Here is a 17,277-nt window from a genome sequence, read left to right as displayed (position 1 = left end):
TGACATATGAGGAACAAATAAACCAACAGAGAGCAGCACTAGGGCTCTGCCCAGTGCCCATCAGAAGAGCAATACCTTTTGAAGTGCCTATAACCAGACAACCATGGGCAGCATGGTACCCACTGAGACAACCGTACCAGCAGTTAACACAAAATGAAGACTACTTGCAAACTGTCCCCGAAGAGACCCAAAGAGCCTTAATGGAAGGCGAATGGTGACGACACAAGAGCCCGGACAGATGTACAGATGAACATAAACGACAATCGAAAGATGACACACAAGGACGAAATGTAAAGAATAATGATGTAATGGACTTGTAAGAAGAAACAATGTTAATATATAAAGAAACGTAACCATGAAGTGAGATGAAAACATGCAACTAACTAACCCCTGTAAATAGGTTTGGAATGCAAGAAGCTAAGGAAACTGTACTGCTTGCTATGCTTAGTAGAAGAATAGAGCGGCAAGCGCCAACTATATATCTACCTCAAAAGCACATTATATCAAGGATAAGGAAGAACCAAATGCACGAAAAGAAGGAAAATGAAGCAGATTCACGGTGAACAGACACGTGACCAGCCAAGCACGAAGAGGTACCAACATCTGATGTCACCCAGAACCCGAGGATGCCATAACTTTCCCTGATAAGAAGCTACAGTTTCGAAGCCAACCCCGGCCAACTAATTGACACATAGCTGTAAAGTACTGATTGATGGAAGGGAGGCAGGGTGAATCTTGGGGCACACTGCATCTGCGTGTCCATTCTGCATGCTGCTAATTAAAGTGGAGATTTATGTTTAGGGGTGTAACCTACCCAATCACAATGGACCAAATAATCTAGGGTCCTATAGCTAGTAGAACCAATGAGACGTCGTACTTGTAGTGACATCTATCACGAGTGATGTAGAGGGATGGGCCTAGACGCCCACCCGATAAGAGTTATCCAATCCTCATGCTCTGTTACCCTATACAGGTATAGCACCTATACTTAAGTTACCTTTTCCAACCAATAGAATTGCATGACAATTTTGGAGTGGAACACGTCAATGATGATGAGAATGTACTATAACTATTGCTGTCTCGGTGGAGAATTTGGGAGTTGAAGCGAGACAGGCGATCGCATCACTGTTGATTTACATTTGTTTCCCCGTTTTTTGTACTTGTCATTAAATGAACTTCCCTTTGCCAAACTACTGAATTATCCTTATTGATTGGTGTTGGAGTAAGAGAATCCTGCATTCCATCCTCCTCAGGGTGCAGCTATCTCGTCTTGAAAGTACTTGAGTGTGAGCTCTGATCCCATGGGCTCGTCAGAGGTTGCTCCGCCCTCCAGTACACTTGCTCTCATAATAAGTGTGTGCCTAGTCACAGCATGTACAGCTCTTTTGGTAATAAAGCCAGGACTAGTTAGAGGTGGCACATGACATGGGTCCACTAGCCAGCCACCAACAACATGAAAAGCTTTTGTTTTTCTTTCGATAATGCAGGGGTACTGATGCCTTAATTTCTGCTCTGTGATTAGTCACGGGGGTGGTTTTGTTTTTTTCTACTTTTGGACGCAGCTCAAGCATGGCTGTGTGTTTGTATACTATAACCAGGCCTGTTTCTTTTACATAGTATAATAATTAATAATAATAATGATAATGAATAATAATAATTATAATAATGATATGACCCAGTGAATCACATTTCAAGACAAATAAGATTCTGCATTAATCGAATTTTCTAGTGTTCTATTGGCTCTTATATAGGCATTAGATATACATTTGTTTGCCACCGTTTGCCATCTTTTGCCCAGGTACTCACACCATTTGCCACCGTTTGCCATCTTATGACCAAATAGTACCATTACAGAATGGCCTGTCAAATGCTTATACCATGCCCCCACTTAAGCCAAAACTGTTGGCTTTGGCAATGGTTGTGCCAAACCTTGAAGGATTGGTAACATAATTGTGAGATCAACTGCATGGGTAATTGTTGTTTGAGGGTAGCAGAAGCAACCATAATAATGAAATGTTAACAAATCATGCGTTAAATGTTGAATGTTTCTGAACATCCCATGCAACAACCATGACTCAAAGCCCTTTATTCCTTTGCAGGTGGCTGCCAGAGTCTGCACGATGGTTGATCGTGAATAATAAATATGAGTCGGCCCTGAAACACCTGAACAGAGTCACGAATTTCAACAAGAAACAAGAGAAAATACAAATGATGTCTCTGGAGGTCAGCCCTGGGAATCACTTTCAGTGCAAGCTTTTGGGGGGGGGGATTAATTGGAGGCGATTTTGACCAATGGCATCACCAGTAGTCTGACTCTGAAGGCTGGCTTCCATTACCAACTGGTGCAAATAGTGCACCACCTTTTGTAAGGTACAGAAAACTGTGCCTTAGTAGAAAAAACGTGCAAGGCCAAGGGTGAAACCAAGCACCCGAAGCATAGTGTGCTAAATTGCAAAGGGCTTTTTTTTTTTTACTCTGTATTGTTAATGCTTGCACCTAGATGCCTTTGGGCCTTCGTTGCGCTTTATATGTTTTAAATAAATTAACTATATAAATAGCAACTTTGTCCAACTTGTGTGAGCAAATTGGGAAAAATACACAGAGCCTCATTATGAGTAAGTCCGCCATATTTGATTACCGTGAACACTACTATACTGCTTCAGAACTGGAGGTAAATCTTCCAGAGTCCAAGGTGGTGTTATTCCCCATTATAGAGTCCCACCGTAAGCCACTGGATTTGGGGAATCACATGGTGGTAATTTTGGAGGTGGTAATGCCTCCATTTCTTAAAGGTATAGAGGAGGGAAAACCTCCAGCCAAATGCTGCGGTATTTCTTTCACTTTCCATCCAAGCTCAGAATGTGGCGTTGTGGTAAAAGTGGCAGTAATTCCTGTACCTGCATTTTTGATTGCACTGTCAGGCTCGGAATGAGGCCCACAGTTTGCCTTTGGAGCAATTCAGACCCCACCGCTGATAAACAAACGAATGCATTCCTCCTGTCACAGGCTGAAGCTTGTGCTTTGCAAATCCATGTCCGGGCAAAAGCACAAGACAGAAAGAGGTCATCTGAGACCAGTGCTTGCCTTGCAGATCGTGGCACAGAAAAGCTCATATTCAGCAGTGGTCGAAGTGAGCGGGAACGGTCGCGAGCGGTGTTCCACTACTTTTATTTTTTTACTGTTAACAGCTCCACTACTTTTTGCAACCATTTTCACTGTTCCACGGCTGTTCTTTGTGAAGTTAAAGCACACTTCTCCACTTTGCCACCCGATATCAGTTACATCTAAACAGATATCTATTTCAACTCAACTGGCTATCAACCAGCATGACTGCAAACCTTCCTTCTCTGTCCTCTGCTGGAGTCAAAGTTCCGCTACTTTTTTGGTACACTTCTATCACTGATGCTCAGGTGGAAATGTAAAAGAAGCATTTCGGGTTGATGGTCCCTTTATGGCGCGCCGGTTGAAATGCGCTCCAGCACTGAAATGGCAGCAGGAAGCAAATGCATGTGAGCTGGGGGCAAACATGCGCGGAGGACCAGGACATTGCACCTGCAATAGAAGCCTAGTCCTTCCACAGTACTAAATAACCCTTTGTGAATAAAGGGATCTGTGTTTGGTGTCTGCTGGTCACAGAATGCAAAGGGAACTGTATCCTCCTTTCAGCATGCTTTGTGAAGGGAGGCCTGAGTGTGCTCTGTGAATGTACATGAATGATAACGGCTATCACCTGTTGGGTCTGCATATTCTGGCCATGGGAAATGCCAAAGATAATGGCGCAGTTCCGTTGGGGGGAGCTTAGTGTATATTCTACCTCTGTCAACATTGAATTTCCTGATCCCCTGTGCACCCTCCGTTCCTAGGTCCTAATCTATGAGACGAGCACTGTGAGTGCATGTCCCCTGCTTCTGGGTTCCTCTCATGGGATATGGTCCTTTCCTCAGGGGTCGCCTGGATCCGGGAGCAGGGGCGTTGCTAGGGGGGGGCTAAAGGGGCTATAGCCCTTGATCTTTTGGTTGTAGCCCCGGATAGAATCTCAGGAGCTACAGCCAAAAGGCTAGCTAGCCCCCAGTCCCAACAGTTCCGACATCAGCGTAGCCCCGGGTCTTTTCCAGACCTAGCAACTCCCCTGTCCGGGAGTAGTGGAGTGTTAACTTTCCCACTCTGACCTCTGAGGTCTCCCTTGCGACCTCTGTGGTCTCCCTTGCGACCTCTAAAAAAAAAAGGGGGGTTTTTTGCAACGCAATGCAAGCTCCTGGGCTGTGACCAGCACCATGTGTCTTTTTAACTCCGGAGTGGCTAGCTTTCTTGTTCAGGTCCCTCAAAAAAAGAAGAAACATAAGAACATGAGGGTCACAGGTCTGACACTTTCAGCACTGAACCTAAATAAGAAAGAATAGGAATGCCAAAAAAGTGTCTTTCTGGAATTCTATACAGTAATTGCCAGACTAATTAAAGGTTTATTTCATGCACACTCCAGGGGATGAGTCACCGATTTAGTCTGTTCTCAAATGCCTCAACTCAGCCTTTCATCCTTCTGAGGTCGATAAATGGGTACCAACACAGGTTGGGTGATATTGGGTTTATATTTCTTCTATGTAAATCGCGTAAGCGTAAGTGCTATATAATAACACATCATTATCATTTGGTCATGGACCTCTGCTTGCAATCACAGTAATTTTGTAATATGGGCCTATACACACTGTTCTTAACGATACATATGGCAATCCATTCAGGCATGAAATGTACATCACATTATTGTGATATCAACCATATTTTCCGTAGTGTACAATGCTATGTGATGCCACTTCCTGTTTTGTCAACGGCTGAAAGGTCGTGTTCCATCGCTTCCCGCGATATCACTTTGGGGTGGGGTCAAATGACATCACTTCCTGTGATGCTATCAGGGATCAAGGGTCGTGTGATGTCACTTCTGCTACCCCAGGCATTTTGGTGAAATGACATCCCTGCTCTTCCGGTCCGGATATCGGCACCTGTAAGGGGGAGGATTGCTTATTCTCAAAGTGTGGTCGCTCCTTACTTTCCCACCCTCCCTGCTGGTTTCTCCTTCTTTCTCCTTGAGCGTCTGGGAAACTCTCCTTAGCAGTACAGGAACTGAGGATGAGCGTATGAATAACCCTATTGGTGCTTATTTTGCGAGTTTAATACACACATATTTTGTGCTGGTGTTTCCATAATAAATGGTGCGATGCTACCAGTTTACTCTTGGAACCGAACAGGGCCCCTACCATAAGGGGTTGCATGTTGGGCGAACCAGCAGAAATGTGGGTTTAAAGACTTGAACATCAATTGTCCACAAAGGGAAAGTTTTGCAAAGTGCTGATACTGTTGAGAAATGCAATTTCATACTACACAGGCGGAGGAGGCAGAGATTGTGTTCCTCCATCCATTCAATAGTCACCCTGGAACCCACGAACCAATCCATCCATCCATGCATCTAACACTCACTCTCTATCTCACTCTCTGGCTCACAATGCATCCATCTCGCACCCTCACTTTGCCACTCACCAGCCCATTCACCCAACACCTAGCCACTCACTCTGTCATCATTCCATCCAACATGCAATCCCTCACTCACCAATCCATGTATCTACCTCGCACCTACTCTCGAACACATAAATCCCTCAATCCAACACATGGTACCAGGCTTCCAAATGTGCACTCGCCACTAGTGAGTAGAAGTGTAACCTGGGCAGTTGTGGGTATTTGTAGAGAGTTGTGTTATACACTGCATTTTGTTTATGTGGCCAGTGAATTTCAACTTGAAATGCTGCACCCTACGCAACCGCACACTCACCCATTTAGTCATTCATGAATCCATCTATCATTTACTCATCATCCATCATGTGTCCATCCTTCCCACACCCTATTACAGCCATGCAGCACTCATCCTCTTACCCAATCTCTCACTCACCGTCCATCCTTCCCACACCCTATACACCCATGCAGCACTCATCCCCTTACCCATGCAGCACTCATCCCCTTACCCAATCTCTCGCTCACCATCCATCATGTGTCCATCCTTCCCACACCCTATTAAACCCATGCAGCACTCATCCCCTTACCCAATCTCTCGCTCACCATCCATCATGTGTCCATCCTTCCCACACCCTATTACACCCATGCAGCACTCATCCCCTTACCCAATCTCTCGCTCACCATACATCATGTGTCCATACTTCCCACACCCTATTACAGCCATGCAGCACTCATCCTCTTACACAATCTCTCGCTCACCATACATCATGTGTCCATCCTTCCCACACCCTATTACAGCCATGCAGCACTCATCCTCTTGCCCAATCTCTCACTCACCATACATCATGTGTCCATCCTTCCCACACTCTATTACACCCATGCAGCACTCATCCTCTTGCCCAATCTCTCACTCACCATACATCATGTGTCCATCCTTCCCACACCCTATTACACCCATGCAGCACTCATCCTCTTGCCCAATCTCTCACTCACCATACATCATGTGTCCATCCTTCCCACACCCTATTACAGCCATGCAGCACTCATCCTCTTACACAATCTCTCACTCACCATACATCATGTGTCCATCCTTCCCACATCCTATTACACCCATGCAGCACTCATCCCCTTACCCACTCTCTCACTCACCCGAATTGAGCTGTGTTGCCATCACATGCTCTCCTAAGAGTGAAGCCTGACTGCTCTGCCAGATTACCCAGTAAGCGAGTTTCTCTCTAACCTTCGTGCCACACTGTTCCCCGACCCGGGATATCTCACGTCACACCACCCCTCGCGTGCTGACAAATAACCCCCCTAATAATGTGCCTCCTGCATGTTGCCCATTACGCAGGTGTTGCTTGTTGCGTGTATAAATTGTGCTGAGAATAGGTACTGTCCAGTGGAGTAACTTTGCTGAAAATGTTGCAGGGACATGACATCTGAAGAAAAGGTGCCCCAGCCAAATGAATGGGGCCAAAATGGTGCGCCATTAGAGGTGGGGGGGAGACAAACACCTGTGTCCCATCGTTGCGATAACAAGATTTTTCTATAGCTAAAAGGAAGTGTTCAAAGGTGGATCTCTCTTGGGAATCCATGTCGAAATTTAGAATAAAATCCAAATGTTCTGTTGAATGTGCTGATTATGCAAAGACCCTGCCACACTGATTGCTAAATGCTGATTCCTTCCTTCTTATCTCATTAGAGGTTGCAGAAAGAAACGCAGATGGATAAGCCCGCTGTGAGTACCCGGCACAGCATCATAGACCTATTCCGCTCTGCCGCCATGTGCAGGATCACCTGCTGCCTCACGCTCGTCTGGTAAGAACACACGCAACACCACCCTGCCCAGCCACACCCACAAACCCATACTCTACTCTTCCAATAAGCCCACGGCGTCTGCCATTTCTGAGAATAACCTACTATGGTCTTCCTGCACATAGCTTCCTATATCTACCCAGGCTGTGACTGATATCCCCACAAAAAAACCTATAGCAGTGGCCCCCAACAACAGGGGAGAACTCCTACATTTCTAGAAGACCCTCAGAAAAAAGGCAATAAAGTTTGAAATCCATGGGCCTCATTACGAGTTTGGAGGCAGCCATGGCGCTATTAGCGCCATGGCTGCCTCCAAACTCGGGTCGGGGTCCGGGTTCCCTGAATGGGGACTTACCGGGTCATTCCAACCTTGGAGGACCCGGTAAATCCCCATTCAGGGAAGCCATCCCCATTCCCATTTCAGCCCCCATAATGCTCAATGGGAATGGGGAGAGAGCTAATTACGGGTCCGTTATTAGCTCCCTGGTCCTTTAGCGGCTCCTGCTAAAGGACCTCGGAATGCAGCGGTAAGGGGTTAACGGCACCAGCATCCTTACCGGTGCCATTAACCCCTTAGCGCCGTAATGAGGCCCCATGTCCCTCACAGGTTATGGTAGCGAGGCAGGGTTTTAACATAATGGGCCTCTTAGAGACATGGGCGGCTGACCCTTTAGTGATCCCAGGATACTGTCATGTTTTTTTCTGCCTGCCATTAAGGGACCAAAAGGTCAACCTAAAGAGGGTTTACCCTTTGGTGTAGTATTTGGTATTTAGTGTAGTATTTGATGGAAAGGAGATATGGCATATAACATGTCTGCTATTAAAGTAGATCATCCAGATATATAATGTTTATTATTTAAAGTGGATGAACCCCCCCATTTTTTAATATGTAATATTTGTTGAAGACCAACGAAAGGCAGAATTAATATCAGTCCTTTGGACGAACTGAAGACTCTGATGCTGAATCCCCGATTTCTGTCCTAACCCAAGGTGAATGTGACATGTATTGTATTGGGAGATTTTAATGTCCGATAGGAATCCCTCCATTTCTGAAGATAAAGATTTGCTCTGGGTTATCCCTGATTTGTCTACTGGTTTTCCAAACCGCCAGCACCCGGATGCTTTGGAGGTGTCATTGCTGTTATTAGAACTAGGATTGAGAGCCGGTAATGGCCAGCTCCCAAGTGATACCCCTTGTAGATCATCATTTAGGAGAGGGCAATCATATTCAAATATTGATTATATTCTCACTAACTGCATGAACTGGTATTTGCTCCAGCATTTGTGGGTGATACACAGACCAGAGAGTGACCATGATCCTCTCATGCTAAGAATCAAACGCCCAATAAGGCTTGGAACGAGCCGGGAAAATATTATTAATGGCAATTTAAACCAGGAAAATAAATTTAGACCTGGAACAAAAATGGCGTCATATATATAAAAATCTAATACATGTACTGGAAAAACTGGTGTTTGATGTAATGAATGAGAGGGTCGTGGTCGAAGAGACACGTGCAAATTTATGTCTAGCCATAGTCTGGCCATAGTCGCCTGAGTTTCCAAAAAGTGTTCACCACAGAATTTCCATCATTAGCAACGTAATTCGTGATACAATTCAGAGAGGCCAAAGATCAAGTTACAGGTAAAGGAACAATGGGAGCCCTTTGCGGATGCATTAGGAAATGATGATTCAAAGGCCTTCTGGAAGATAGTTGCTAAAGAGCAAAGCCATCAAAGAGGTATTGAGGTAAGAATTGAGCTTACCCCTGTGGCATGGCATAACCCGCTATAGCAGTCTCTAAAATAACAGAGGGGAAACTGTCCAACCTGCACAATTGTTAAACCTGGAAAAGAAACCAAGAACTTCCAGTCCTGTGCTTTCCTTTCTAAAGCAGTGGTTTTAAGAGCATTAAAATCATGAAAATGTGGTAAGGCCCCAGGAAACGATAAGATTCCAGGTGGCCTGCATGTACATGATTTATTAATCTGGTGTCCAGTTTTACAAACTTTTGTTAATGCAATTATTATTACTTGAACGGCCCCCAAGAGCTGGTTATGTGCTGGAATGGTGCCCATCCGTAAAAAAGGAGACATAGATTGCCCAGGAAACCGATCGCTCAATCTCTTTAATTGCATGGCGAAAGTATATGGCAAAATATTAGGCGGTTTCAGTAAGAATAAGGGCACGGTGGAACGTTGATTTCTTTTATGTGCCTTGTTGAACAAATATTGCACTCAAAAGAAGATGTTTTAATATCTGTGATTTATTGATTTTAAAACAGCTTTTTACAGGGTGTTCAGGGAAAAACTGCGTAATGCATTGATTTGATTGAATATTCCAGATCTGTTATTGGAAGCCATAAAGCGATTACACACGAATAATGTGGTGCTTCTGTGGTATGGCCTATGGGGGTGAGGGGGAATGCTCTGATTATTTCAAGTTTTGAATGGGGTAGGGCAAGTATGTGTACTGGTGCCTTTTTATTTTCTTTATATATCATTTTTTTTTAGCAGAGGCAATCTAAGCTCTAGATTGTGATGCCCCAGAAACAGGTGAAGATGATGTGGTGCTATTATCATAAAACCCTTCCAGCACAAAGAAGCATCTGGAAGCCTGGGAGAAATATTACATGGAGTGGGCATTAGAAGTAGATACTAAAAAATACATTTTAGATGGTATGCCACAGAAGCAGGAAAGCAAAGAATCAGTTCATACTAAATGGGAAAGTGATCACACAGGTAGGTCGGTTTGAATAGTTGGCCATAAGACGCCCTTCTCGCAGCACATGGTCGAAGCAAGTAAACAGAAGTGGCTGTCTATTAAATCAGCGTGGTGGTGCTGTTTTGGCACTTATGAGGCATTTATTGGGGGGGGGGGACAATAGCTTTAGAAGCATTGGAAGTATATAAGGCACAGTTTGGTCAGCAGCCCTTTATGGTGCAGTACTTTGGGGGGGATGCAGCATTAAACCCCATTAAATGGAGTGAAACTGAATTCTTGACAAATCTGCTTGGCTTGTCTAAGAGCCGACCCACAATGCCACTATATAAAGCTCTTGCTCTGGCTGAGCATCACCACACAACGATCTGCACCTTCAAGGGAAAGCTTTAAGAAAACTGTGTAATATAACAGAAGGTGTTCAATAGAGCTGCATCGTTTTTAAGTCACTTCCATACAAGCTGGATTCCGGATATACATAGAATGATAAGGTGCCTCTGTATGGTTTTTATTATGTAAGGATCATGGAGGCGCATGAGAATTGGTGCATGGTGCACCTTCTCTCTAATTCTGATATTTTGTAAAGATCATGGAGGCGCTTGAGAATTGGTGCATGGTGCACCTTCTCTCTAATTCTGATATTCTGTAAAGATCATGGAGGCGCTTGAGAATTGGTGCATGGTGCACCTTCTCTCTAATTCTGATATTCTGTAAAAATCATGGAGGCGCTTGAGAATTGGTGCACAATGTGCCTTCTCTATAATTCTGATATTCTATAAAAATCATGGAGGTGCTTGAGAATTGGTGCACAATGTGCCTTCTCTATAATTCTGATATTCTATAAAAATCATGGAGGTGCTTGAGAATTGGTGCACGGTGCACATTCTCTCTAATTCTGATATTCTTTAAAGATCATGGAGGCGCTTGAGAATTGGTGCATGATGCGTCTTCTCTCTAATTCTGATATGGGACCCAAGACCAGAAGCTACCTATCTATTAAATCATCATGGCGCTGTGAAGTGCACCTGCCACAGATTGTGTCTCCTCGGAAACGTGCGCTTTATTGACGCTAACAATTTGATATCCTGCCATTGGCAACTATCGTCGCCGAAAGGCAGAAGTCTAAATATTTGCACGGTGTCCACTTTAGATGTTGAAACGATCGCACACTTTTATTTTTTTGGCCTTTTTGTGACCATTTCCAGAAAAGGTTTCTTGTTCCCTGTGTTGTGAAGCACAAGATATTTTCTTCATTTGACGCATTTGTATTTTTCAGATTAACTAATCATTTGAGGATGGTCCACGCAGTGTTTAATTTCTGAGATTGTTCTTGGCACGGTCACAAGGGACATGTGAAGAGGAATCTAACTATATAACCTGGTTTATCCACTTGTTAGATACCAGGAATTTCAGTACTGATTGATAATAGTATTTGTGCGCAGGAGGTCATGTATTTCGCATCTGAAATTATTTCTTCTGTCTGATGGTTGTGATGTAGTTTTAACTGATTATGTACATTATATAGTTATTGGTATTTGTGGTGCTGTGTTTTTATCTATATCTGTGTGTATAGATATATTATCCGAATTAAGAGTAAATCATTTTTTGTCAAACTCTCTGCTTCCCTTTTTGTATTCTACACTGCTGTTTTGGACTCCACTTTACTCTATCCAGTCCTTCTCAACCCTTCACTTTCCTGGCCTAAACTACACTTCTATCCTGCTCCACGATCCCATGTCCCACTTTTCATTTTCTTTGCTACCCTACTTACAGCAACCTACTCAACACACTGCTTCTCATCCATACTAAACCCTACTCTACTTTGCACTACCCTGCCTTGCCCTACCTCACTTTACTCTCTCTACCCTTCTAGGCACCACCTGACTCCGCCGCAACCTACAAATTTAGTGGACCATATCTACTGTGCTCTTCACAGCTCAATCATACGTTATCATATCGTACGCTACCATACAGGACTTTTCATTACTACAACATACTTTTCTCTTTCGTACTCTATTCTACAGTCCGCTATCCATTACTCAAACTTATTCTACCTACCATATAGTATTCCCATCCTGCTCTTACCTCCTTTTCTAAGCACTGCCCCATTGTAACCTTTGCCACAGCACCCTACTGTACTATGCCCTAGCCTTCTGTACTCTACATCATGTTAGAGTACTTTGCTCTATCAAACTCCAGCAGGCACTTCCATTCTGCACCCATCCATATTCTACCTTAATCAAGCTTGCTACATTCTACTAGCCTAGTCTCTCCTTCTCTACACATTTGTTTACACTTCTCTACTTTAAATGTTGCCTTTGGGACTAATTTACCATTCTCTTTGTGCTCATCATCCAGTGTTGTTGGCTAATCTCATGTTGCTATCAATGGTACAACCGCTATATGCATTAATGTACCTTTAATTCATTTACATACCACTCCACATGCAACTCTCTGAACAAAGTTAATATAAAAATTTACTGAAACATTAACACATACATAAAGAGTAATTTGTTGATACTCAACAACGACCTGAGTACGTTCCTGCAATGACAGAAGTTGCAGAACTGTTAAAAAGCTGAATAGCTCTGACATTATGCTCTACAAATGAGACATGGATAGTAGCTTTCCAAATGGCGTGACTCTTTCGCTGGAGCTCTTACCGTGGGCAGCGGGCCATTACCGCCAGGGTCGGCCCAACGCCAAGAGTTATATCACTATTAGAACCAGCGTTAAACCACACGAGGGTGCTAATGGCTACGATTTTTTTTTTTTTTAAAAGGTATCTTTCTCCTGTCCGGCAATGCTGCGTCCGCAACAGGAGTGCATTTACAGTGTTGATTACGATAGCATAATCAACGCTTAAAGTGGACTCAATTATCAGGCGCACTGTCATGGGACAGGAAAAAGGTACCACAAGGGCCTAGTTTGGGGGGAACAAATAGAAAGGAAAAAAAGCCAAATAAAGATCAAGAGGAGCCGAGATCCCACCAACACAGCGTGGAGTGGGAAAAGAGCAACAAGTACATCCAAAGCAGAGCATCTGGACATCGAGAGTCCAGAAAAACTGTACATTTTTCTAGCCTCCAACTCTGAAAAGACGGGGATTTCCGGAATGTAATAATAGGAAAGTTGTTGTATGGAAGTGTCATGACCACAGGGTTTCCCCTTAGATGTGCTCTCAAGAAGTCTTGGTTGGCAGCCTACCATTCCTGGTCAAAGAGTAGTGAAGGCAGTCTAGGCTGTTAAATGTTAAACACTTCCTCATCATTCAATATGGCCGCCAGGTTACCTTCCCTAAATGCTACATTATGGTCTAGTAGTTGGTAGCTCTGGAGTACTTAAGCCCCTCCCCCTTGTTAGCAGTGTACGCTTACCGAGGTCCGCTCCTGACTAGAATTTCCACGGACACAATTTTCACAGAAAAATTCCCCGTAGTGTTCCCTGCTCCGTTTCTGTGTTCATTCACTGTATCCCCGTAGCCTTGTTTTCGTAGTGCTATTCCTGTCATTCCAGTCACCTTTTGCCAGTTAGGAATTCTGGTGTTTTCAGTTAGCGAGCAGCTGAGAGAAGCCATCTCCTCCGCACGCATCATACCGCAAGTACCCGTATTCATTGAAAGTGTTGTGAATGCCCTCTGCGAGTGAGCGCTTTGAGCTTCCTCATGTGCTCCGCTCCGTTTCCAGTAAACAAGCCTTGTTAGAGTGTTTCTTAATGTTCGCGCGTGTGAGGGAACTACAGTTTTGATTCCCCTCACATGCGCTCGTGTTTTCGAATTAATTGCTTCGCAAGAGCGTCTGTTGAAATTCGCACGTGTTAGGAAATCATAGTATTGATTCTCCTCACGTGTGCTTGCTATTTTTTGAATAAACTGGTTGCACGCGGGTTCTTAAGTTCGTGTGTGTGAGGGAGTTTCCATTAACAGTAAAGGGAAACACCCCAGTCTTCACTGACCATAGTTGGCCTTCGAATTAAGCCACGGTGTTGCAGAGTTTAAGCTTTGAGAAAGACATTGCATTGGTACTTGTTTACAGTGTCTTTCAGTAGCATATTGTGTGAGAAAGAATACACTTACATTGTGTTAGGTTGCACTTAGGTATTTAGTTAGTTATCTGCAGTTGTGGTATTATCTCCATTGTGGGAGAGAGCACATTGAGACACTATACACTGCAGGTTCATCCATCCCAATTTCCTTAATACAATTTACAGTACAATAGTTTGAGGTTAAGGGGAGGGTTTAGTAATTGCGTATTGGGCTCCATTCACAGTAGGCAATTCTTTACCCTTCCCAGTCCAACCGTTCCCCTCTTCAGGACATGCGCCCCTGCACAGAAGCAGGATGGAGAGTTCATCATAACACTAACCCAGGTGAGGAGGGCATTCCTAGTTAAGGGAAAGGTTAAACTCTAAGGCAATTAGCATAAAGGTGATCACTGACACCCCCTTGCATATTCCATAGGTTCCAGTGTTCCATAGAGGAACAGTGGGTGGTGAGAGAGCAACGTTCTCAGAGAAGAGGCATAGTTCATCAGGAGTGGTGTTCCCGCAGGGCCCAAGGTAAGCGTTACAGAACGTGAAGCCGTGCAGAAAAGTGCTCTGCCTGAACATCATGGGAACTCCTGAGATGGACCAGTTGACCCAACTTCTGGGAGAGCTAAGGGCTGAAGTCCATGCAGCTCGGTCTGAAACTAGTGCCCTTAGAAGGGAATTAGGGGTGAATAGAGAGCGGACAGATGAACTGGCTCGTCAACTGTTACAGAATCAAGCGGGACAGGTGCCCTTACCCCAAGGTAATTCCCAGGCTTCCTCCTCTACCTTGCCCCCGGTTCCGGTCCAAATGGTCATTCCAGGGAATATTCCTTTAGCCCCTCCAGAGCGTTTTACAGGGGATCCAAAAAGGTTTGCAGTGTTCTTAAATCAATGCAGGCTGCATTTTTTGTGCAGACCTGGAGTGTTTCCTACTGACCAATCAAAAGTTGCATTTGTATTGTCTTACCTAGGTGGATGTGCGGCAGATTGGTCCATTCCTCTGGTTAATAGGGATGATCCTGTGTTGCAGAACTTTGCAGAATTTCAACGAGAGTTAGAAAAACTATTTGCTCGTCACACTCAAGGACAGGCGTTGGACAATGAGCTGCTGTCACTTAAGCAGGGAAATCAGGAGTTGCTTGCGTGTGTGGCTACATTTAATAGACTGGTAGCAGAAACTAATTGACCCTCGGAAAAGAGAACAACATTATTCTATCGTGGTTTGCGCAGTGAGTTGAAAGACGTTTTGGCTCAAGTTGTGAATCCGCCTGAAGGTATCACAGAATTCATTGACCTCACTATACAATTGGATCATCGTTTACAGGACCGAAGAACTGATCGAGCTCGTCAGGACAACCGAGCCTTTGTGGTTCGTTCAAGGGAAACACCGTTGAAATCAGGAACAGATCCTCATCCAGAACCAATGCAATTAGGTGGAATTCGAGGTCCCATCTCCCAAGCAGAGAGAGAGAAACAACGTCAACTACAGTTGTGTCTATACTGTGGCAAGGCCGGCCACTTTTTGAAAGATTGCCCAGTTAAACCTGCTAGGAAACCTTTGGGAGGAGTTAACCAGGACAAGAAAGATCAGAAGGCGGAAAACTCCAGTGACCGACAAGTTTAGAGGTCAGCTTGTCGAGCATGGAAAAGGTTGCAGTGACCTCACACTTCGTGTTTCCTATAGTCCTTTCTAGTCATGAGACTCCCACTAAAAGGCATGCATTGACTGCATACATTGACTGTGGGGCAATTGGCAATTACATGGATGTACATCTGGCAAGCAGATTGGGTCTCTCTTTCAGGGAAAAGTTAGAAGCCGAGAATGTCTCCGGGGTGGATGGCACTCCATTGGTGTCAGGTCCCGTAACACAGTGCACTAACACTCTCATTATGCTTTGCCAGGAAGAACACAGGGAGAGGATCTCTTTTGACCTGATTCAAGCCCCGCAATTCCAGATCATTTTGGGAATGCCTTGGTTGGAGAAGCATAACCCCTTAATTGATTGGTGTTCCCGAACCTTAACATTTGCATCAAGTTGCCAGAGTGCTTGTGTGTCAACAGATGAATCAGCGATAATGAGACAGCCTAATTCCACTGCGGCAGTCACCTTAGGTCTTGTAGGCTCTCTACCAGGAGAGTATCGAAAACTCCAGGAAATCTTTCAAGAAGAAAAACAGGCGGAAGTTTTGCCCCCACACAGACCATATGATTGTCAAATTGATATCATCTCAGGAGCTCCACTTCCGTGCAGTAGAATTTATGCGCTCACTGAAAAAGAAAATGTCCATTTAAGGTCCTATCTGGATCAGTATCTGGCTAATGGGTTTATCAGGCCATCCAAGTCACCGGCGGCCTCTCCACTCTTTTTTGTGCCAAAGAAAGAAGGTGAATTGAGGACCTGCATAGATTACCGAGCACTGAATCAAATCACAGTGAAGAATTGTTATCCACTTCCCCTCATCTCAACCTTGCTGGATCAGGTGAAACAGGTACGGATATTTACTAAGCTGGACCTCCGAGGGGCCTATCATCTTATTCGAATTAAGAAAGGAGACGAGTGGAAAACCGCTTTTCGAACACGGTCTGGGCTTTTCGAATACCAAGTTATGCCCTTTGGGCTTTGCAATGCTCCAGCGGCCTTTCAGTCCTTCATGAATGACATCTTCAGAGAATTGTTGGATATCTGTGTGGTCGTCTATGTAGACGACATTCTAATCTTTTCTGCAAATCCTTCAGATCATGTAAAGCACGTGACTTCAGTACTTCAAACACTCAAGGATAACTCTCTCTATGTCAAGCTAAAGAAATGTCATTTTCATGTTCCTGAAGTGGAGTTTTTGGGATTCATTCTGTCGGCACATGGAATCAAGATGGATAAACGGAAGGTCGATGCCATTCTTACCTGGCCGGCACCCACTTCTGTGAAGGGAATTCAAAATTTTCTTGGATTCGCAAATTTTTACCGGCGATTCATCTCTGATTTTTCACGTTTGGTTCATCCCATCACATCGTTGCTTAGAAAAAACAAAAAATTTGATTGGACTAAAGAGGCAGACCAGGCCTTCCAGAAATTAAAAGAGCGATTTACAGCTGCACCCGTTCTCCAACATCCGCAACCTGATCTACCTTTTGTGGTGGAGACGGATGCATCCAATGTAGCCATGGGAGCGGTTTTGTCCCAGCGCAACCCTGACTCCAAAGAACTGCACCCAGT

At 44.4% G+C, this 17,277-nt stretch overlaps 1 protein-coding gene across 2 annotated transcripts in view; it reads left to right on the top strand.

Annotated features, from left to right (window-relative positions):
* Positions 1 to 17,277, top strand: part of LOC138566968 (solute carrier family 22 member 6-A-like) — a 339,887-nt gene that overhangs the window by 198,996 nt on the left and 123,614 nt on the right. For both annotated transcript variants that reach the window (XM_069644755.1, XM_069644754.1), the window contains exons 5-6: positions 2,100 to 2,223; positions 7,202 to 7,317. In XM_069644755.1, the coding sequence (XP_069500856.1) occupies positions 2,100 to 2,223; positions 7,202 to 7,317 (240 nt within the window). The remainder of the gene's footprint in view (positions 1 to 2,099; positions 2,224 to 7,201; positions 7,318 to 17,277) is intronic.

This window comes from Ambystoma mexicanum, chromosome 2p, assembly GCF_040938575.1.
Source record: "Ambystoma mexicanum isolate Mex_15411 chromosome 2p, UKY_AmexF1_1, whole genome shotgun sequence".
Classification (NCBI taxonomy): domain Eukaryota; kingdom Metazoa; phylum Chordata; class Amphibia; order Caudata; family Ambystomatidae; genus Ambystoma; species Ambystoma mexicanum.
Note: the sequence above shows the minus strand (reverse complement) of the source record. Positions and strands in the feature narration are given on the sequence as shown.